Source organism: Harpia harpyja, chromosome 7 (assembly GCF_026419915.1).
Source record: "Harpia harpyja isolate bHarHar1 chromosome 7, bHarHar1 primary haplotype, whole genome shotgun sequence".
NCBI classification, from domain to species: Eukaryota; Metazoa; Chordata; class Aves; order Accipitriformes; family Accipitridae; genus Harpia; species Harpia harpyja.
The window spans coordinates 44,423,790-44,447,556 of NC_068946.1; the positions used below are offsets into that span (position 1 = coordinate 44,423,790).

The window sequence follows — 23,767 nt, forward strand, 5'->3', positions numbered from 1 at the left end:
AGATGTGGAGATGCCTGTTGTGCCAGAGCTGATCATGAGAAGATGACAGTGACTTCCCTAGGGATTATACTGCCTCTTGTAGGATGTTGCATTTTGTTCCATTTGAAGGCATTAAAGGAGTCCTGTATATTTATTTTGTTAAAAGTGCAATCCTGTAAGCCCCAAGGGCAGAGGATTTCTGTTGAATACAGGGGTGGGGCATCATTCCCAGAAGCTAATGCAGGATTGAGCCTCAGTCATGTGAATTCCCATTTGGATTATAATATTTTTCAGTTGTGTTCATTGCTGGAAGTGGACTGTACAGAAAGACACCACCACAAGGGAACGTCTTACTGGAAGTGTGCAAATGCATTGGTGTAAGTGCGTGCCATTCTCTCTTTTTCAAGCATGACTCTGAGGTTGCAGGTCAGAAAAGAGCAAAGGGAAAGGGGAGGTGACATTTGGAGTTCTTCAGTATGCTGCATCTGGATATCTTGCTGATGAGCTGTAAGGAGTAAGAAACACGTTTAGGTCCTAGTTTATTCTTTCAACATTTCAATTGCTTTTCCTTAGCTCCATGAACTGTTCGGTTGATGTCAGTAGAACCACTAGTGGCAGATGCTGGTGGAGACTGAACTGAAAGGAAAATTCAGAAACTCACAGAGTATCAGATATATGACTCTATTTTTTTCAGCTGAATAATTTTACTGAAGTTTATCAGTTCAGCAGACAGTAATAGTACACATTCATATTATGCACATTCAGCAAGTTCATGTAAATGCAAGACACCTGCTGAAGTTGCATTATAGCCTTATCAATTATTTTTCATAGTGTGTGAGCTGAATATAGTATGTGAAAAGATAGTCTCTTATTATTAGGTAGGTAATGATGTTTCTTTTTCAGGAAGCTGTTGCTAACAGCAGATGTTTTCTTTTTACCTAGGTCAATCCTGGTGACAGATTTACCTTGGGGAAACAGGCCAGATCTTAAAGATAGGATTTCTAAGTGAGGTCTGCCACTCTTTTTGCCAGGGTGGCTGTGTTCAGTGACTGGAGCACACAGCATAAACAAACAAGTTATAAATACAGTGTCACTGATTTCTCCTCCAGTGAGAAACCAACTCGAAAGCTGGTCTAGGAGTGAATGAGGCATGGGCTGCACCAGGAATATGCAAAGAAAGGTCTACAGAACAAGAAGGAAGTGCGAGTTCTGGTTTTGACATTGCTTTGGATAACGAGGCATTTCCTCCCCAGCACAGCAGTCAATCCGACAGGTGGTTTTTGGAAGAGAACTGAAGAAATTATGTTTTAAAGCTTTATTGTGTAGCAGGTTTTAAATCAAACATGAAACAGTCTTTGGAGGCTAGCGTCAGATTTGTCTCTGAAAGACGAGCCTATGAGGTAGTTCATTCCCACATCATACCTTCAATCAACCAATGTCACAGAAACTTCCCTGCAGAGAATTGCTCATAAAGCATCCAACCTGAGATTTGGAAGTGTCCAGCAAAACCCCAGCAATTTTCTGGTGCTGCTTAAATCTGGGGATGGGGAGGGCAGCCTTGAGTTAGGAATGTGGCAAGGGCAGGTAGGCCACAAGGGAGTTACCTGTTTTTCTCCCTAGTTTGCTATTAAAAACCGGCTGAAAAACCGCTCCCGTCAGATTCCAAAGAGAGATCACTGGCTGGACTGGGCGTCAGAAAAATACTCGGTAAGTGATGCTCTAACTGGCAGGTTTGGAGGGGGAAGGGGGAAGATGGGCAGACAGACAGGGGAGGCAGCAAGGCTGGCCTGGCCACACCACTCCTCACATGCACGGGGCTCTCACTTGTCCTGTCCCTTCCCACATCTGTACTCTCCTGACCCTTAATGGACAGTTTAGGTGCTGCACTGAAATGCAGAAATGCAAATATGTCCAGCATCATGAATAAGTGCAATGAATAACTGCCGTGCAGAAAGAAATAGGAGCTCTCAAGCTTCGTGACTTGAATCACCTGTTGGCTTTTCACCCTCATCTTACCTTTTTGCCTGTTCCCTTTATAGAAACAGCTGATTGGGGAGGTTAAAATGGTGACGCGTGTTCTCTTCCTCTTCATACCACTGCCAATGTTCTGGGCCCTGTTTGATCAGCAGGTACAGTACAGCGCATTGCAGGTCTGCCTGCCGACTTGGGTTTGCACCCTTGTCCTTCCAGGATAACACCAAAGCATCCTGGGGATACAGAGCGTCACGCTCCTACCAGGTGTCCAGGGGCTTGCTAAGGCAGTACCCACCATCACTGCTGGCCATCCCTTCACAGTCCTGCTGGGTCTCTGGCACGGGAGGGTGAGAAGGAAGAATGTGCCCTGTCTACTGGCAGGTGTAACAGGGAAGGGAAGGAAGAGGTGGGAAATAAGACCTCCAGCACTGTCTTCTTCTCTGTCTTCATGTTTTCTAGTCCCATAGGACATCTTGAAGGCTTCACAGCTCTCTGTTTTCTCCTTAGGGATCCAGGTGGACTTTGCAAGCCACAAAAATGAACGCTGATTTTGTAAGTACTTAATGTCACCAGGGCTGGTAAGACTAGTAGTAACATCACTGCTCTTGCTTTTTAACCAGAGTCTTGCAGTACTAAGAGCATCTGCTTGATGAGTCTGGGTGAGTTAGTTGCACTTTTGATGCTTAGAAGCGAGAGGCTCTGTGCAGCCATGTTCAATTCATCACAGCACATCTTGGCAAGGAGTGAGGGCTGGGGAGCCATCAGCAGCCTGCAAGGTCAGAAGTGCTGACCTACTGGCAACCAGTTGCTCTGTGACCTTGAGCAGGTAGGATTTCCAACTTGCTACCCCCACTGAAGACAGAGAAGTCATGGAAAGTTCACACAGCCCTTGTAAGGTGTAATTAGAGCTGTTGTAGCTGTATATTTCTGCTCTGGCTTACTTGGTGATACACTAATGAAGCCTCTCAGAACCAGCAGGAATTCTGTGTATAGGGTAAAGATGTGATGAGGATTAATTAGTTAGTAGCCATAAAGTTCTTCAAAGATGTGAATGGCAAATGGTACAGGGTGCAGTGCCAGATAAATGTGGATCAGCTCTCTACCTAAAGATGCCACCATATAGGGCTGGCTTCCAGACATATGTGTTTTAACAGGCCATCTTACCTGTGGATGCTCACATCAGAATTTAGGATTGTGAATGCCCATTTTCCAGTTTAAAATTGACTTAAAGCCCCAAATTTGAGCCCTGCTATGTCACTCCTGTTAAAAATTGGGCTCTCAGCATGTGATACTCATTAGGCTTAATTAATTCAAATGAGGCATGAAAAAGACTACACCTTGGGTAATATTTACCCACCTCAGAAAGACAAAGCAATGAAAGTTCATGCGGTCTTTGTGATGTCTATCTAAAAACTTTGTTTTCTGCTGTTTTGCTCACATGCGCTTAGTGATCCATTAGCAGAAGATACAGCAGAATCACCAGATGTCACTTACTAAACTCTCCCTGGTGGAGAAGGACATATTCAGGGTTTTTTGTCACACCAACTCGGATAGGTTTTTGGCTTATGTTTCAGTCTCATCTGCTCTCCACTGGTGAGTTGTCCCAACTCATGAAGGTGAGATTTAACTGCAACATTGGGGTGATCCCACCATTAGGCTTGTTGGAGTTCATGTTTGTAATATTCCATGCTTTTCCCTTCTTCAGACAAAGGGCTCAGCTAGGAAGTCTGGAGTTAAACAGGGAATGATTTAGTGTGAGATGAAATATTTGCAGGCTTGTTTCCTAATGGCACATTTGTATAGTGTGCACAAAGTAGCAGGAGGGGATATTTGCCTGATATTTTTAATTGTAAGACTCCTTTGCTGTGACCAGTGGTTTCCACTCTCCCAGGAGGCAGCTGCTGGCAGGCAGGAGACAAACCCCCACAGTGCTTTCTTGGAAAGATATTATTTCCTTCTTAATTTTTCCACCTCTTCTCTTCATCTTAATTTCAAATGAAAAGCATTGTGTGGAGTTCAGACTCCAGCCTCTCCCTGGAGACAGCTCATTGGTCCCTTTTTGGGGACTGGGATCCCTCCATCCATCCCTGTTGACCTTGCCTGATTGTGGGCACTGGGTACAGTGATGCAAATGTGAGGCATCTCTTAGAGCCTTGAGGACTCTAGGCTCAAACCAAGAAGTCACAGTTGACCAAAGCCCATTAGGTGCCCTCGGCAGGTGGAGGGAGGAAAGAGGTGTTTGTGCAGCCTGCTGGCTCAGGGATGCTCTTTAGTTATCCTTTTGGTGTGCTTGGGAGAATTGCCAACGGAGCTCGGAGGGTCCTGAAGCTTGAGAGAACTCACTTGTAGGATTTGGGTTTTTCCTATTACAGAAGCAGGGAGGGAGGAAGCTCTAAGCCCAAATCCCAACTTGGGCACTAACATGCCCATTCCTCCCCAGTCACCTAGTTCATAGCTCAGCCAGCCTGAAAGATGGGTCTCAGTACCTGTAACAGGCTGTCCCAGCTGCCATATGTCAAGGACTGAGTGCTGCTTCCTTCTGCAAAACGATTCTCATAAAACACTGTGTCCTTAGATGACAAGTGTCAAGAGCACAATATCAGCTGCTAAAGACAACATAAACCATTTGAGTAGTTTGCTACTAAGGCCTCTACTGGACTGGTTGGTTATTTGCTATATGCACTGTTATATTATGGTGTTTATGAATCACTTGGAATATCTTTTTTGTTTCAGGGAATATATGTCCTTCAGCCTGACCAAATGCAGGTAAAAGATACTATAGGGTATCCCTTATAAATGTATTTTCTTTTTCTTTTTCTCTCTCATTTTTATTTTTCTCATGGGACCAGTGGCCTTTCTCTGCTCCTTTTGAAGGTAATAGCAGTGCTCCTGCTGACTGCTGTGGTGTGGACTCTGTCTTATTGCTCACTAGCTGTTTTGCAAGCTTAGTCTTGGGGTTCAGAAGACCCCAAGGATGTCCTAACACCGAGGTTGAATCCTGCAGAATAATGCAGAGGTGTGGGGAGACATGCCACCATAATAGTTCTTGAACTAGTGCTGGCATGTGGAGGATACAAGCTGCATCTGCTTTTAACATGCCCCTGCGCTGGGTTGAGTGTTGTACCTGAAATATATTTCCTTCCTCCCTTTCTGCAGGGCAGATGAAAATGTGAAGTCTCCAAGACAGTGCTGTGTTGTCACAGTTGATTACAATTCTTACACTGAACAGCTCTGGAGAAATTCAAAGCTGTCCTGTTCCCTGAAATCTTCCTTCGAAACTGAAACAGCATTCCTCTCTGCTTGTTCTCCATCACTCTCAATTTTCTTGCTCTGCCACTGCTGGCTGGCAGACAAGCTCTGGCCCTCCCAGGAGAAATTTAGTTCCTGGGGGATTACCAAGCTGTGTGGAAGTGCGAGAAATCGCCAATCTCACAGAATAGTGCCTGTTTCTCTGGGATTTTGCTGAAATCCCAAGATGTTTCCATTATTGCTGATTTGTTGTAAGGTCCCACCACAGCACCAAAGGTCATCTGCCTCTATTGTCAGTGGGTTTTGTACTCTTCAAAAACATAATGCTTCAGTTCTCTCTTCAGGGAAACCGGGCCAGTGCTGCTTGCTTACCTCTTGGAGGGGAGGATATGAACAAAATGTATTCGTGCCTGTGAAAACTAAATAGCAGAAGCTGTCGAAGTGCAAACTATGATTATATTTTAAAAGGAGGTTTTTAAGTGTTTGTTCATGTCCTTTCTGTAATGGAATTATTTCTGGAGGACAGTGCTTTATGAGTTTAATTACTGCAAGTTGCTTTCTAGTCACTAAACTCCCATTCTTTTGTATTGCAGTTCTTAAATCCACTTCTTATTCTTGTCTTCATCCCAATTTTTGACCTTGGGCTCTACCCCCTGATAAACATGTGCAAATTTAATTTCACGTAAGTACTTGGGGATAATGCAGATGCCTCAGTGCTTTTTCTTTTGCAGCAAGTGTGCAGAATAGCTTTTAAGGAGGAGAAACACAAATTTCCGTTCACCCTTCCCAGTACTTGCCTTTAATTCAGCCCCAAGAGGCAACATCACCCTCTTCCATAGGCCCTGGAAATTCCAGAGGGGAAAATTCAGTGATATTGGATTCTGCTCTGTACAGATTTTCCCTGAAAGCGGATATGAACTGTCCCTCTTTGAATTTGATCAACATGTTCTTCACCTTATCTCCTGTATCACCCCTAAATAATTTCCACCTTGAAAGGTCCCCATGGGGCTAAATTCACCATCCCATGTGGGCTACATGTGGTGTTGTGAAAGCAGATTCCACACTAGGATCTGAACCAGTGAGTACGTAAGGGAGTTTCCATATGGCCTAAGAATTTTCTCCCTAGTCTATGTTAGCAAAAAGTGCACTGTAATAGGAGCAGACCTCCAGGTTGGCTCTGAGACGCACTTTATGCATTTTGGGGGATTTTACTTTGGAGTGTCTGTAGTCTGCCTCTGTGGACTGATGCCGTTTAGCAGTGGGAGTATGTTATGTGTGCTCATGGAGTGCCTCTGCCAGTGCAGTTGCAGCTGAAAGGAACCACGTTTCCATGCTCCAGCACCACATCTCAACACGAACCACAGTGTGGGAAGGGGTGATGAGCGGGAGATTGGCTTAAAAAGCATGTTCCTAATCCAAACTAAAATGCTGGATAGACAAAAGCACATCAAATGGGGATGGAAGGAGCCTCTGAAGCCTACCCATTCACCCTGCTGACCTTTCCCATCATGCTGAATTACCTGCACCTAAAGACATATCAAAGACATTGTCCAGCCCTGCAAAATGGTGCCCTTTGGAGGACACACATGGGAAGCTGTGCTTCTCCATGCTACCTCAGTGTGAGCCCATGCCCTGGACTGAGCCCCGACTTGACAGAAAACTTCCTGCCTGATGACCAGCTGACAGAGTAGTTGACTCAGCAGCACAAACTCATGCACCAGTCAGGACTGAAGGCCATGCTGTTTCTGTCCCCTGGATGCAGGATACTAACAGGCTCCTATCCAGTTTAGCTGTAGAAGTGGCTGTGGAAACACTGTAGCATGCAGGGTGTTAGCCTATGTGGCTGCAAAAGTTCGTGCTACAAAATCCCAATGCAGCGTTGAAGATCAAACCCATTTTTTTATTACAAGATGCAAGCAGTAAATATTTTCTTGTCCCAGGGCATGTAACTGAGAGACAGAATTTGCGTTCCTAATCTGGATTTCCCACAGCCCAGTCAATCTGGAATGTGAATCCAGACCATTATAAAGAGTGGAGACCACTGAATCTCGAACCAGATTGATTTCAAATCTTAACAACTCAAAGTTTGGACCTGCCATTCTGGACCTGTTTTATTCTGCTTTATATCAGATTGTCTCATGTAACTCTGGTAGAGTTGCACTAGTTTTGCTCTGAGTTCAGAAGCAAGCTCTTTATTCTCTAGAAATGTAAATGTATTGGCATGAGAAATAACCCAGAATGATGCCACAGATGGTCAGAAACATTGATGACACAAACTACACATTTTTCTGCTCCTCATTCCTGCTGCTAAATAGCATGCTACTTTTCTTCTGCCTTTCCCAAAAGGGACTTGAAGATATATAATTTCTAGTGCTCCTTCCAACATCACAGGTTAACATAATGGCATGAGCTATTCCCACTAGAAGAGCTAGGAACAAGATAATATGAAACTTGCAAGCAAAGACCTTTTTTTCATGGCATATCAGTTTTAATTGGCCTCAGTGCTGGCCTCATACGGAATAACAGAATAGTTTTAAGTTAAATGATTGGCAATTTAAACAGCATGTCATCCCCAGTGCCACCTGTTGGACGGTTTATTACATGGTTTTGGCACATCTTTGGCTCTGAGGAATGGTATTCTACATTTTAAATGACTTTTTTTTCTTAATGGCACCTCTTTCATTTGCTCCATAGACCTATTAGGAAAATGGCAACAGGTATGATCCTTGCAGGGATGGCGTTTGGACTTGCAGCTGTTGTAGAACTCAAAATAAATGTAAGTATAGCATAAGGGTTCCTCAGAAATACTTTCTTTCCCTGGGGTGCTTTTATTGATGCCTGTTAGATAATCCTTTTAACCATCGTGTTCCTTGATCATAACTTTTAATGTGTTCTTTACAATTAAGCATACTGATCCAGTTGCTAATGATAATTCTTACTTTGTCTACTTTTCCCTCTCTTTGTCTCTGTCTCTTTCTCTCTTTCTAGTCTTTGCAGTTTTGCTGTGCTGGTCATCTGTATTGGTCTATATTCTAGATTTCCATCATCAAAGTGCTTGACAGACATCTAGTTAATGCTAGTGATTAATTCCCAAAAGGTAGTCTGTTCTCTTTCCTATTTCTTGCTGTAGCTTGCCTATATTTCACTGGTTTGTTGTTGTTGTTGTTTTTTTTTTTCTCTGTGTGTGTGTGTGTTGGTTTGGGGTTTTTAATTTAATTACTTTCCTACTTTAGGGTGGGGATGTGGTTTTTTACAAGCCAAATTGTTTCTCCAGTGAGGCAGGTAAATGCAGTCATTTCTCTAGTCAAAGGCATCAGGGACTGCCAGGCATCCCCAGACAGGATGGCAGCAAATCTCTTGTAAATTCGATGTTAGCCCCTGCAGATCTCTACCATTTGTTTCTGGCCTGTGACCAGCCTTGTGCAGACTTTGGCTAACCTTTGTCTTACAAAAGTTACTATAGGATTAATTTTTAAAGCTTCCATGTATACTTAAAATGTTCTGTTAGAGTGGCTGGCACACAGCCCTGGATTAACATCTGCTGGTTCCTCAGGTGAATCCACTGACAAGTCCCCCACTGAAATGAGACTTTGTAGATTCAGGTCTTCTTTCTGGTCTCTTTACATGAGCAAAGAAATGCTCTCATTGCCACCACCAGCAGCTCTGGCCGAGCAATGAAAGTCTGCTGTGGTTGTGGCTGACTTCTCCAGGCAGAGGCAAGGTAAGTTAGAGGTTCCCCCTGCCTGTGCATGGAAATTTTACCCTGAAGGCCACTAAAAGCTCTGGCAAAGAGGGGGATTGGATGGCCCACCTTGTCTTGTCTCTGGGTTGCAAAGGTGAAAAGCCATAGTAATGGAATTTGCTGGATAACATTAACAGGCTTGTTGGTCCAGAGCAGCATATGGGTACAGGGAAATCAGTGTCGCCCTATCTTCTCTGACAGTATGTCTCCCCACTGAGTTATGTTCAAACTGCCCTGCCTGCAATACCCAAATTACAAGATGAGATAGAAAAAAATTAATGTCTCTGAAGCATTGCTGGCAGCTACTTGAAAATAAAGTGAGAGAAAAAGAGAAGTTTTTTACAAAAAAACCCAACTCTTTTTAGATCTGCAGGTAGTACAAGGCTGACATTGATTGATGTACTCTTTCTAGGAAATGATTCCTGACAGAAAGAGATATTTCTGTGCTGAAGGCATCATCTTTCCTTTCTCAGAAAACTGGGAATAAGATCTATCCAGTCAGCAGTTAGATAGCATGGTGTCATGTGATGCAAAAGCACTGATTACAGACATGCAGCTGGACTGGGATTTTCAAAACTGCTTAGCTTCTGGCCTAATTCTTTTCCCAGTCACTGACTGCAGTGGGAAATAATTATTCTGGTCACTGCTTTTGAAAGCTAAGCACAATTTTTTCCATTTTGATATGGCAGTTGGTTAAATCCAGGCACTAGGGAGCTGTATAATGAAAGCAATGACATTGTTCTACCTACCCAGCAGTTGTGTAGCTTGTATGCTTAGCAGTGTGAAGAGCGGGTTTTGGGAGGAATGATAGGTTGGCTATTGAGCTACTATGAGGAAACCTCCCTAAATAAGATTTATGTTCAGTTTTCTCTCAGTGCAACTTCTGATGAGGAAGGGATGGAAAAGTGTCATTACAGAGAGGAAGAGTATTATGGCTAAAAATGAAGAGATATTAAAGTGCTAATAAAGCATACAGATGGCACTTAAAGCCTTTTACTTTAATTAGGAAACCGATATGCCTCGACTTGTCCCAGAAGAAAGTTTAATTCGGGTCCTGAATTTGGCAAAGAACCCTGTTCAAGTGACAATCCAAGACCGGGACCTATTTCAGCAGCCCGTGGAGGCTTTTCAGGTAAGCATATATGTGGGGCTGGAAGGCCTGACTTGTGTCCCATCGAAGAAACGGTGGGCTTTTTTTCAGGCATTTTCTAATAAAGCCCACAGATGCTAGAGCTTGTTCTCCTCCAATGCCTTAGAAGTGCATGGGAACAGTTTTAAAAATGGAGCATATTATCTCTGATGAGGTAGAAATGGAAAGTTTGGAGACATATTTCCATGGCAAAGGAGGAAATGGCTAAATACATTCACCTGTAATTAGGAATAAAGGATAATTGTCCTGAGATGAGCATGTAGGACATTCAGCTCACATCTCTCAGTGCTCAGACCAGGAATTGCTGCTGGGATCTGGATGGCATCTGAACAGTTTTTACCTGCAAAGGAGGAAGGAAATGGCAAGGCAGTTAACTGGGCATGGGCACTGGGTTGTTTTCTTTTTCAGCTTCCAGATTACTTTACAGGTCAGGCTGGTTTGGGACTTAGTCCAGTAGTCCACTGGCCACCAGCAGCATGCCATGTTTTAGGTGTGGTCCCATTGGGGCAGAACCGGGCCAGGAGAAAGGGTAGCTGTGTGGGCAGAAGGTGTTCCCTGACCTTAGGGTTGCATCCAGCAAGGGAAGGTACTCCAAGCTCTGGCTTGACCGCCCAAAGCCTATAGGTCAACATAGGTCCTTTGCTGTAGAAGACAGCTCTGACTTTTAACCTCTCTTTACAGGCTCCCTTGAAGAGACGATAGGGTTTCACTTGGTGGGAAGAGCCAGGTCCTTTCTCATCTGAAGGAAGTGTAACCAAGTTTGTTTTTTTCCACAGAACCCAGCTGAGTACTCAAAATTAATATTGAATGGAGAGCAACAGAGCCTTCGCTTCACCCTGCAACATCAAGGATTGTCTCTTGCTTTTAACTACACTGTGAAGGAAAAATCAGTATACAGCTTAATTGTTTTTGAGGCGGAAGGAAGCCTATCAAGCCGCTTAGTGAGTGTGGGAGTGAAGTGTAAATACAGTATTAATTCAATGGCTGTGATGATACAATGGGGTAATAGGCTCATTAATTCATTTGCTCAGTTGCAATGTCTGTCTGATTGCTCTCAGATGCTCTAAACCTGACTTCTTAGCTAGCGGCACTGGATCTGTATGCGTTTCTGCTGGTTGATTAATAGAGGCGTTATGGCATCTGAGAGTTTCTGGGCACATTTTAATCCAGTGAATGCTGCAGTGGGAGAGCAGAGTCATGCCTGCTAAGGAGCAGAGCTTGAGAAAGCTGAGGAAACAGAGAGCCAGAGATTTTCCCCCAAAGATGGTTCTATAAAGCAAAGATGTTAAAGAGGCTCTAGGGCTGGGCACGGAATAATAGCATCAGAGGAATGATTCTGGGTTTAGTTATTGCAAGTGTTTAGTGAAAATGCACAGAAGGCCCATTTGTTTTGCTGAACAGAATAAATGATTAAGCTCATTTCAGGCTCTGCAGCAGAGCCGGCTGCATTTGGACTTTTGTGTATTGCTGCAACAATCAGAGAGAGGCATATGGGATGTATAGGGCCGGATTCTGATATCTTTTATGTGTAGCTGTATCCTAAGAAGCTCTCTTGAAATGAATGGTGTTATTGCACATTGTGGCAGGTTTGCAAATGCCATCAGAATCTGTCCTCATGCTAAAATATCAATTCTCTTTGCAGTTCCTCCACCTCCTACCTTGCAGGGTTGCTACAGCAAGCATTCAGTATTGTAAAGTGGAAATCACACAACTGTTTTTAAAAATGAGGAGTTTTAAGAATTTATTTTTTCCTAACATTGGGTTTTTTTGCTGCTTTATGGTTTAGAGCCTGGGGCTCATTATCACACAATGTTGTTAAGTTTTCTTGTGACCCTGATGACTGTATGCTCTTACCTTAAGAAACGGATACTCATACAGTGATTTTCATACAGTCCTTAAGAAGTGAAAGCCTGCGACAAGCTGGAGCAAAGCAATCTCTGAGCTTCAGTACATCTCTGTTCTGCCCTAGCTATCTAGCCTGTGCTTAAATTAATGCCCACCCTGGCACAGGCAGGCTCCCATGCACGGGCAGGCTCCCATGCACTGGGGAACAGCCATGCTGTTGGGTGATGCTATTGACCTGTCATTCTCAGCTCTAGATAAGGCTGGTGTGGAAGACAGTGTGGTAAATGATACTCACTTTTCCAGCATTGCAACACAAGGAAGGCAATGCCAGCATCACTGCTGTGTTGCAGGGCTTGCCCTGGGGTAGCCATGGCCCACACCAGCCTCCCTCACTGCTGGGTTTGGCCCCCTCGCTCAGGTGGGGATGCTTTCCTGGAAGGATCCAATCTGAAATTGGTTTCTTCTCCTTTGTGGGCTGTTGAGTAGGCAGGAAATGAATTTGAGAGCTCTGGGGATCATTGATGAAAGCGAGTAATAATTTGGCTGGCCTGTCTGCAATGAACTAGAGTGTTAATCCCCATGTGTCTCCCATGGAAAAAATGATGTTGTTGTTTGTTATTTATTGCTCTGACATTTATTTTTCACTGTGGCTATTTATTATCTAGGGCATACATTATTTGTAGGTCAGCATATCACACTGAAGTACCATAGACGTTTTATAGGCATACTGAAATTCTGGATCCTTGGTCTCAGAAGCTCAGTGTTTAACATCAGGAAGAAAGTGTGGAGAAAGGGCTAGCAAATGTTGAGAGAAAGCCAGTTTCTGAAAGTAGATTCAGTCCCTTTTGGCTTGCCTGGGTTCTGTCTGTGGGCAGCGCAAACTGAAATTGCCCTGCCAGCTTAAATGGACATGGCACAGCTGTGGATTTCTACCAGCCAAGAACCTTGCTCTGTATTCTTTTTGTATGATGTACAATCTTCAGGGCAGGGTTGTGCCTTACTGTCTTTTTTCAGCGTTGTACACCAAATAGGCTCTCCTCGAATGAATGTAGATCATGTTAACTATTGAGCTGATGCTCTAGCTGTGATCTCCAGGAGAGGCACTCTCACTCCTCAGTGTGCTCAACCAGGTGGCCATTTCAGGGATGTGTCTGCAGAGACTGTGAGTGCAAACAAGCTCAGTGCATCTTGGTGTCTCCTGCTCTCTGCCTGCACCATACAACAGTTTAATCTCTTGAGTATTGAGGGTCAGGGAAAATATGAGTGATACATGATGATCAGAATCCTAGTGGATCCTCTTGGCTTTAAGCTTCTGTTAAGTCTATGAGTATGCCAAGAATCAAGGTCTGAAGGTTAGGTGGTTGCAGGTTTTGTAGGAGTAAGGCACTCATGTTTAAGTGTAACTAATCATTGAAAGAGGCTAATGTGGATCATGCTGTCTTGCTATCTTCAGATCAAGACAAATACTTTTTTGAAGGGCGTTACATGCCTCAGTAGAAGGGTGAATGGCTGAAACTCTGTAGCCTTGGTTACACAGGAGATGAGGAAAAAAAAGGTATGATATCATCTTAAGCCCTTGGTGGAGCTGAAATTTTGCTGTTGGCTTCATTGTACCAGGACTTCACTTCTGTGGCCTAATGTAAAGCTTATGTGAGAGTCCAGCTGATTTCCATGGGCTTTGCAACACATGTGTAACTCCACAGACGCTAGTATTTTCTGCTACACATTGTTATAAGACAGCATTAATAAATTTGTTTGATTTTTTTTTTTCTTCCCCTCTTTAGATTACAGACTTGGAAGCAAAGCCAGAAAACGGTTTGGCAGCTGTTAGGTAGGAATAACATTTTTTGAGGATTTGGAGGTGGTGGGGTGAGGGAGACTGCTTTTGTCTAGTGCAAACTGTATGTAACATAACCCAGATGTTCTCAGGTTGGAATCTAGTCCATACTTCTCGTGCAAGACTCAGGTGTCAGCTGCGGAGGCTTGACAGCGTGTCACCTCCCACACTTGCCATGCAGAGCTGAGCATTATTGCTGCTTACTGCCTAGGATAGTCTGGGCTGAGATGGCAACATAAAAGATCTCCTTTGGAAGAATGGTAAATTCATCTCACTCCATCCCACTTCTTTGGGAAAGAACAGAAAGAAGCAATCTGGAAAGGAGCCATTGCCATTTGTCCTCTGCAAACTGGCCAACCCATGACGTTCATTTATCTCGCCCAGCCTCATGCACAAATGCCTGCTAAATTGGTTACAGCAACAATTTTACATCCTTGTAAACAATTTAGCTGGGCATTTGGCTCTGTGTAAGCAGCTAGTCTACTTTCCTAATTTGAGGTAGTCCGTGAACAGTCCTGTGCCGGTCTGTGCTGAGATGCCATCTCACTGAGGTCACAGTTACCTCCAGCAGCACCACTTTACCAGACCTATGTGAGGCTGCTGAGATGCAGAAGAAGCAGATTTGAAAAAAAAAAAAAAAAAAAAAAAAAAAAAAAAAAAGAAGATTCTAGCTGGACTTTCTGGAGGATTTGGGCAAGCTGCAATTAAAAAAAAAAACCCAACCCAAACCCAACCAAACAAAAAAACCCTCAAAAACTTTAGATAGTATAAAACAATGTCCAACTCCCTTATCTGAAAGCCTGTGTTGACAGTGCAGGACAGCAGTATCTCTTCATAGCCCTGTGCTTGTGAAGGCTTCCTGACTAAACACCACCTTGAAGGCTTGATTAATACCTGCGGTCAGCAATGTTTTATATTTTCTGGTGAACTTTTTTGACAAAATCCCGAAATTTTCCCTTCAACAACTTGTGAAGAGGTTTCACTAGGAAGAAACTATTTTTCCACTAAAAAGTTACTTTTGCTAAGCACCCCCATTTTAAGAACTGAAACCCAAAATATTTTAAAACATAGTCAGATCAAATGAAAAGTGTTTGGTTTTGCTAACAATTTTTCAGTTGTCAAAAGGAAGCTGTCTTTTGTGTGTGAAAAAGCATTTAAATACTGGGTGAAAAACCCCCAAACCTGAACATTCCCATGAAAGTTTTGGTTTTTATGAAAATACCTTATTTTTCTAGAAAACTCTTTCCCACTGGTAGAAACTCCTTGGAAAGTATGCCAGCATGGTGCACATGCTCATCAAGACACCCAACATTATAGCTTCCTGGGGTGGGCTGGGGCTCTGTCCTCTCAAACAGCCATGGAACAATCTTTGAAGGTCTTTGAGAAGAGATTGCCTCAAAGTCCTGACCCACAAAAAGTGAGGGTCACTTTTCACAGGAGAGAGAGTAAGAGGGTAAAATTACACAGCAGGGAAAACTAATCTTATATTGAAAAACTGGGCAACAAATCAGGCGAATATTTTGGTAGCTTTCAGGAGAGGCTGTCGTAACCCTATGGAGTTACAGAATGCTTTGGGAGAGAGAGCACACTTCTAAGGTGTCTGATATTATGCTTCTCCTGCCCTGTCTGACAACCCAATGAAATATGCTTTCTTTGCAGATTCATTAATGGTTTGAGCCAAGATGTCAACCTCAGCATTGACAGCAAACGGTTCATTGCTGTTCAGAAGAACTACAGTGCTTCTGAGTACTCACTGCTAGACAGGGACAAGTAAGTTTCCCTTGCTGTGCTGAAGGTTCTTGCTGAGGTCTTTCCTTGGATACAGTGGGGCTTTTCTTGGGCAAATAGCAAAACCTTCCTTGCTGTTGTCTTGGCATTTGGTTGTGGGGGCAGATGTTTGTAAAAAAGCAGAATTACCGGCTCTGCACAGAGCAGGTGCTCCAGGCCACTCGTGTGTGCAGAAGCGCCACACATTTAGTCTGCAAAGTGTCCAAGCCAAAGGACAGCAAATCAGTATCTCTGTGTGTAATATGCAGTTGAATAGATTCAGCCTCCAAACAGTGTCTGGGATAGCTCCCTTCCCATGGCTGTTACTGCTTTGGTAAGATGAAATCAGTAGGGACAAAGCTTGGTAACTTTATTCCCATGACATGAATATAATGAGATCCTAATTTAGGCCTTAATCCGAGTTTTCTCAGTGTCAGGTCAGGGGAATTTTGAAAACCCAAAAAGCCTTTTGAAGAAGTCCAGATACAGCACGCACTTAACTTTCTCTGAGCTTTTATTCACATTATATGGGGGCCTGAAAGGAAGAGACTGGCCATTCCTGTGCATCTGTCAGCAGACTAAGGTGGGGCATGGTGAAGTCCCCTCTGCCATTTGATGCCTGCTCTATTTTGATATTGTCTCAGGCCCAAGCAATTAGTGTTAGGGTGCTCTCAGGGAAAGGCCAATTCATATTCCACACTACAAAGCATTGGTATGTGGGCTGGTAACATCAAGTAACATTAAATGGCTTTGCAGGCTGGGCTTGTTAGACAGGGGCTCCATATGGCCTTGGTTTGGCAGCATTGGAGTTGGCTCTTGTAGGGTATTTCTGGCATTTGCAAGGTTTCAAAACTAGCTTCGTGGCTTTTCTCTGCATCAGCTCCATCCAAAATATTTATTGCTGCAATTTAGTAGGATGCAGCAGCCATTGTGGCAATGCTGCTGAGCCTCTGTGCCATCTCACACATCGAAAATCAGAAGAACAAATATGAAGCCTAATTTGCTCTACTGAAAGAAAACGAAGTGGCTTGTGGGTGCATAATTCTGATTTCCTGAAGGCTGCTTGAGCCTGGCTAACTTGTTTGGCCCATGGTTCCTGAAGGAGTGGAGAAAAGTTTGGAAGGGAAATAAATGGGGGGTGGGGGGGTGGGGGCGGCGATATCAGTGCTGGGAAGAAGCAGAAACCATTAAAAAATGTTAGCAATAGCCCAGGTCATTAGGTGAACTCCAGTCAGTGCCTAAGTGTTTCTGGAAGGAAAAGATGACAAGAACTCTAGTGATTGTCTGACATAAACATTACTGCAGCTTTACGTCATACACCCTCCCTACTCTATTGAAGGGGCATGTTTGAAAGCTCTGCTCTGTGCTCTTTGTCTGTGGGACTAACTGGGAAATACTGTACTTCATCATTGTATCTAGATATAATAATGGAAAATGCATAACTGAAATGGGAGAATTCACCCTGGAGCTAGGGCTGCTCGACTTCGGTGCGTCATACACCATTGTGATAACTAACGTAAGTGTCCCTGTGACGGTAATGAGCTCCTTCTGTTCTAGTCTTTGGCAGTGCTTTTGTTCTTATGTTTGTGACTCTTACTTGCTTCCTCCACCCTGCAAGACCTGGGCAGTAGCCGTCTGAAGGCAGTCCATTACAATAGGGTTAGCAAAAAGTTTTGGCGCGTACATAAGCAAGGTGGGTGGGTACTCATTCCACCTTACACTGTGATCTTGTCAGATCTCATGGGTTAAACAAGAAGATCTTTTCCTTGATGCAAGTCCTCCATGGAAAATCATGTGATCTGAGGTTTGTACTGGTCTCATGCCATCCTTGTTCAGTTAACATTGACCCAGTGCACTGCAAAGAGCTATTACAGTCTGCCAAGAGCTGACTCTGCTTGTGTTCTTTAAAATACTGGACCTGGTGGTACACACACCTGAAAAACTCTGCAGAAACAGTCTGCTGTATCCTCATGTTTAACTTACTGATCTAAAGGCTGATCTTCCGGGACCTGTGGATTATGCATGGGGGGAAGAGGGACGGTGTTGAGGGAGGAGGTTGGTGAGATGATTGTGCATCTGTTTTTCCTCCTCTCACTGTCTGTACAGCTCGTTTGGAGCCTAGTGTAAACTCAAGGCATGGTTCTCTGAACAACCTAGCCCTGATGCGGCATGAGCGGTGCTGAGAGGGTGGATTCCTTTCCCTGCCTGCCAGCCTCTTAGGCACGCTGCTCCAACCCTGGTCCAGCTGGCAGGAGCCACGGAGATGAACGTGATCAGCTTAGTTCCCATTTTAACCTTTCCACTGCACAGGCACACAGACAAACCAGGTCTGACAGGACACACTTCTAAGCTTCCCTCTGAGACTTTGACTACTGTGTTGTGATGAGCAGAGCAAAGTGCTGTCAGCTACTCCCTGGCAGTAACATCTCCCTGTTGGGCGATTAATGGGAGCTGTTCACGTCTGCAGAGTCCAAATGCGTAGGGGGAAAAATATAGCTGCAAAGCACCTGGCATTTTTTTTTAACTCTGGTAGCTGGAGTGGGATGCACAGTCCTGGAGGGAATGGGCAGATGCTGCCATCTGTGAATGCAGAGATTTATGTACATAAAACACATACACACTTGAAGTAATGTTGGCCAGACCCATTCTCCATGGCTGCAAGCCTCTTTCACCAGATGAGAAACCAAATAGAGAAGTTGCATGAAGAATATTATGCTAAGAATATTGCCCCAGAGCCTCTGGTAATGCAACTGCATCAGGGCCAGTTGAGATAGATATGTCCCACATCGCTGTGGGCAAGGATTCCAGTTTGTGGTCCCATCTGCAAAAGTCCCTGCTGTAGCCATGGCTGCTTGGGGGTGGCTCTGTGCCTCAGCCCCATAGCCCTTCTGGACCCTGTGCTAGTCTTTTAATCTTTTTGACCCTCTGTTTTTCCATCTCTCTCCCTGTGGTTTCCTCCTTCTGTAGAGAGTTAGTTTGCTCCAGGCCAAGATAATTTTTAATTATTGCAGTGATTTGTACTGAGCCCTGCTCCTTTGCCAGGAGTGCTATATAGAAGAACCAAGAATGCAATATATTTGTCTGCTAATGTGGCTGAACTGTGATACTTAAATCACGGGGATGCTGCCTTCTACCCAGCCTTCCTCAATGTGCAGTTATAGTATGGTGCTTGTGACATTTCTTTATGGGCTAAAGAGCAATGCACAGCTCTCCTCTTGCCCTTTTAGCCTGCTAAAATACAGTCTCTTGATTTGCCTCCCTGTATGGTGATTAAGTACATCTCGTAAACATCCCTTGTATTTTCCCAAGTGCTCTCCTTAAACACGGGGTTTTCTGCCTGAAGTCATTTCAGCCTAGTGTTTTCCTAGCTACTTAGTCAAATCTCTCTGCCTCTGAGCATCTGTGCATCAGAGACAGTATTAATTACACCTGGGAAAGCAAACAAAAAGAATGAGGAATACAGCTACCATAACTATCTGAATACATCTGATATGAGGCAGTCTCTGCTACTCTTGGTGTTCCTGAACTGGATTTGTTTGGGTATCACTGTTATAGTAGGGGATTTGTACAGTGCTGATGAAATGGGAGCAGTGGCCACATGGCTGCAATGAGCATTTATCCTCTTGTCCTGTTATGGCCCTGGGGACAGCAGCAGATCACAGGCCCTGCACAAGTACCACACAGGCTTTTCCCAGCCCCACTACAGAAGGCAACTTGTGGTTTGCAGTAACTCATGCGACTCTTGCAGCACATGAATGAGCTGGGTTGCTTCCATCCTCTACCGGGTGCAGCAGGAGTCAGCTCGTTCCCAACAGGCTTGGAAGTGGCAGGGGTCAGACCCAGAGTTTTGCTTCCAGGGCAGAGCTTTGCTTCCACCTTTACTTAAAACTTCATTTTGGTAAAGTTGGTATTGGAGTCCAGGCTAAGAAGGATCTGATCTTTGAGCAGCTAATCAATGTACCTTTATTTTCCTGCTAGGTTTCTGGAGGTGATGTTAAGACATGGAAGTCAGAAGACATCAAAGCCAACAATGTCCATATGGCTTGGCAGTTACCACAATACTTATTAATATCTGCTGGGGAGGTGATGTTCTCCATTACAGGTCTGGCCTTCTCCTATTCTCAGGTACTCCACTTAAAGATTAGACTTTAGATTAGGCTTACAATTAGACTTCAGGATGTATTCCTGCATCTGTCATTGACTTGTAATACGTCCTCTGGCATGATGCTTACTGACAATGTTATCTGTGGTTCAGCTAGAAGTGGGATTATAACACAGCTTGCTGGGTGCCCTCAAGCTAAATTAATTCATACTCTGAAGATACCTGTGCTCAATTATATTTAGGAAACTCCTTTTCTGGTAAAGCTGAGAACATAGAACAGAACTGGATAGAAGCTTATTTTAATGTGAAAGCTCTGAATACAGTAATACCAGGTTTTTCTCCCAGTGAAATAGTTTGTGGTACGTATTTTCCAGTGATAAAAAGGCAAAGGTATCTCAAGGACTACAGGGTGGCATGGGGGCTTGGAACCTGCTTTAAGCTGAGAGACTGAAGGGGTCTAAGCCTACATGAGTCTGTAACAAGGGAGCAAGAGGTAACGAGTGTGCAAGGGATGATTTGATTGTTGTCTGGGGAGAAGGTTTATGAAAAGAGGGGACTGAGACATTACAAGATCAAAAAGCTGAAGCTACTCAAATTTATCCTTGGAGTAAAGTGCAGATGTTTATTAATATAAACCAGTGGGACAATCTGTCATGGGATCTGGAAAATTTGTCATCAATGGGAAGTTTAACATCAAGATCCAGTCTCTTTTCCAAAGGTGTACAGCCACATGGCACCAGACTCCAAGCTGCAGGGCTTTTTGTGTGGCTCCCTGAAGTTCCTGATCATACAATTTCAGATGATGCAGGTTGGGGATGATCAGGATCCAGCTCTGCAACCACAGCATCTCCTCTTTCTTCATGTGTCCTCCTGGAGGACATGTTTTGAAAACTCCTTGTATGCAGCTGTTGAAATTAACCACAGAGGAGACTGTGCAGAGGAAATTCCACCATCTCCTCCTAGGCTGAGCCTGGTGACACCTACACCGGGCAGGACATCACAGGGTGAACCAGGGCAGAAGGGCACAGCGTGATACCTACTGACCAGGCCCTTCTCTTTTCAGTCTCCAGCCAGCATGAAGTCGGTGCTACAGGCAGGCTGGCTGCTCACAGTGGCTGTTGGGAATACCCTTGTGCTCGTTGTTGCACAGGCTGCACCAATGGCACAGGTATGGTTCGGCTCTTAAAATGGAGGTATTGCTTTAAAACAGGCCTGGATGGTGCTTCTGAATGTCTGTGTCCTGGAGCCACAGCTTCTCTGCACAGCCCCAGGCTCCTGCAATGGTGTGGTGGCAGCCTGCACCGAGCTGCCTCCCAGCCAGGGCTCTGCTTTGCCCTCAGCAGTGTTGCCCTCTGGAGCAATGGCTCTCCCTAAGCCTCCCAGTGACAATAAATAATAGTGACCTGCACTGCAGTAATGTTGCTGGAGCTCAGCTCTAGCCAAGCAGGCTGTGTTTGGGCCTGGAGCCTGGACACAATGCCAGCCACATGTTGCAGTTGCTTAATGAAAGCAGCTTGCCTTCATCCAGCTAGCCCAGTGGGCAGGTAGCATCCTCAAGCGTCTAGTTTGGGACTCCTTCAGGGCCAGCTGCCTCTGGCACTCCTGAGACGTCAAGCTTGCATGGGGAGGTTGTGGTGCAGAGCTTGTTTAATTCAAGCTATCAGACTTCTGGGCTGATGGCATGAAGGTGTGAAATGGGTCTCATTTCTGGCTAACATGAAACTGCCTCTCCCAAAGGCATCCTGTGGGCAAAAAGCCCAGGCAGGTATGTTGCAGTCAGGACAGATTTGTACGAAAAGATTTAATGAAACTAGCCCAATCTAAAACTGGTTTGTTTCAACGTATATCGCATATTCACAATTACATAATGTGTACATGAGTTTACCAGAAAACAGGATGAGAAAGTTTCTATCTTGTGAGCAATTTCTGAAGCTAAAAAGGAATTTTCACCCAGCTCTTCAAAAAGCTCTTGGAAGTGCAGAGAAATCCTCTGGACTGAAAGTCTGGGGTCCCCTGACCTGCTGTTCTTTTTTCTTTCCTAGTGGGCTGAATTTGTCTTGTTCACTGTTCTCCTCTTTGCTGTGTGCGTTATTTTCTCCATCATGGGATATTTCTATGTCAGTGTGGATCCAGAGGACCTAGAAGAAAAGGAAGAGAAGAGAGAGACCTCAAGCAGAGGAAACATGATTAGTCTTGTTACTCAGAAAACAAAGCTCTAACACATGGGTTGGGAATTTTTTTTTTTAAACACAGTAGATGGGAGGGTAAAAGAAGGGTGGGGACAATGTTGTTATATTTTATAGCATTGCAGTCTTTATTACTCAAAATGTAGCCACCTTCTAAATGGGACCAAATAGCCCTCTATATAAACAATAGGGGTCCTGAAATCAGAGCAAAACTCCCTGGGAAAGCTCCCCTGGTATTAAAAGCCCTTATAAGTAAATACAGTGTAATTTAAAACCTGCCCATCATTTTAAGCATGGAATGCTTTCCTATGATTTTGTTTTAAACATATATTTAGGGCAGCAGGGAGGAAGGGTGGAAGGAATGCCATATGCCAGCAAAATTTGGAGATGTTGGGAGAAAAGAATGAAAACCCAGTATAGGAATTAGGGAAGAACAGATGTTACTGACAGAATTTTTAATGCTATCATCAAGGACTGGAAGTGTTACACAGAATCCCAAAGGATTTCATCATGTAACTCTCCTTATGAGTATTTCACCCTATTATTGCATGTTATGAATGGTCCTGATTTATGACTTTCACCTCCAGGCTCAGAAGTAATAACAGGGAATTAAATTCTGCAGGCTAAAATATTCCCAAAACACTACTGAAGAAGATATGCATGCTACCATCTCTCTGATACCCATTTTTCCTAGAAGTTTTTAGCAACTGATGGTGTTCTTTGATTAGACATGATTAAAGAATTGGTTTACACTTTCTTATTTCAGAAATCCAGGCAGTTATTTGCCATCTTCCTATATATTAAGCCTTTATTGGGCATTTCCTTTTACAGCACCTGCCACTGCAAGTTAGGATATGGCTGATTTCTTATCTCATGCTTCAATTATTCCCCACTGGGAGACATGTTGCAGCAGTTTCTATAAAATTCCAGGCATCCTGCAGTGAGTTAAACAAGGATGCACTTTATCATTTTTTCAGTCTGCAAGAGGAGACCATGGCATAGGAGATTTTTCTTTTTCCTCCCTGTTTTTGTGTCTCTCTACCAAACTTTGGATATAGCTATTTTATCGGAATTGTGATATAATTGTCTGATTTTCCCTGCTTGCGTGAAGCTGTGATTTCATGTTCTGCATAGAAGTAATTCAACCATTGCTGATCTAGTAAAACTCTTGAGAGAGTCCCTGCCTTCCTCTGTTGCTCCAAGGCTGCAGTTGTAAGAGGTATGGCCTAATTTACCACAAGGTTGTCAATAGGATCTTCAGGTTCACAGAGAACAGATTTTAAATGATGCTTTCCTCTTCCATCTTGGCATTGGCCATGGGTGGTCGCTGATGCTTTGATTCAGGAGATCATGAAATACATGTTTAATTTAATTCCTGTTCAGGACAGTGCTAGGGAATACGCTTAGCTTGACACCTCTGCTACTTTAATGTGCTGCCTTGTGTGTGTGTGTCTTTTTGAGTAAGAGTGAGAAAACCCCACTTTTTGGTTTATAACTGGAAGACTTATAGCCTCAGATTGTTTCCTTTGCTTCCTGTTGTAAATGGTCACGAACTTCCACCGCTAGTTCTGCATAAGCTCCTGCCTGCTGTGAAATAGCATCTGGGTCTTGTGCCAGAGGGGGACCATGGCCTCACGTAAGTGACAACAGGCTGCGGGTGTGCACCCAGAAACACTTAACGTGGTTCAGTCAATGCAGAGCCATTTATTAAGCTGTGGTGGCTGGATCCGGACAGCTGAACCCTGCGACTCAGCAGGGAATGAAGGGCATTGAAAGCCATCTATTAGGTCATCCAACCTGCTCCTCAGATGCCAAGTGAGGATTATTCCCTCTGCTCCTTTCTGGTATTGTTCTCCTGCCGCAATTCTTTGTGTGGGTTCTTTCTCCTCCAGGCATTGTTGTTTTCCTAATCCTGTTTTATGATACACTGTGAATG

General features: G+C 44.0%; 1 protein-coding gene across 11 annotated transcripts in view; it reads left to right on the forward strand.

Annotated features, from left to right (window-relative positions):
* Positions 1–23,374, forward strand: part of SLC15A2 (solute carrier family 15 member 2) — a 55,707-nt gene extending 32,333 nt beyond the window's left edge. For 10 of the 11 annotated variants that reach the window (XM_052792419.1, XM_052792415.1, XM_052792425.1 and 7 more), the window contains 15 exons: positions 274–356; positions 1,600–1,686; positions 2,019–2,108; positions 2,461–2,505; positions 4,687–4,719; positions 5,796–5,884; positions 7,897–7,978; positions 9,951–10,076; positions 10,871–11,035; positions 13,724–13,770; positions 15,436–15,546; positions 16,963–17,059; positions 19,522–19,668; positions 20,709–20,813; positions 21,688–23,374. In XM_052792419.1, the coding sequence (XP_052648379.1) occupies positions 274–356; positions 1,600–1,686; positions 2,019–2,108; positions 2,461–2,505; positions 4,687–4,719; positions 5,796–5,884; positions 7,897–7,978; positions 9,951–10,076; positions 10,871–11,035; positions 13,724–13,770; positions 15,436–15,546; positions 16,963–17,059; positions 19,522–19,668; positions 20,709–20,813; positions 21,688–21,864 (1,484 nt within the window). In that variant the 3' untranslated portion in view covers positions 21,865–23,374. The remainder of the gene's footprint in view (positions 1–273; positions 357–1,599; positions 1,687–2,018; positions 2,109–2,460; positions 2,506–4,686; positions 4,720–5,795; positions 5,885–7,896; positions 7,979–9,950; positions 10,077–10,870; positions 11,036–13,723; positions 13,771–15,435; positions 15,547–16,962; positions 17,060–19,521; positions 19,669–20,708; positions 20,814–21,687) is intronic. The other variant, XM_052792422.1, reaches the window with a different exon arrangement.
* Positions 23,375–23,767: the final 393 nt, after the last annotated feature.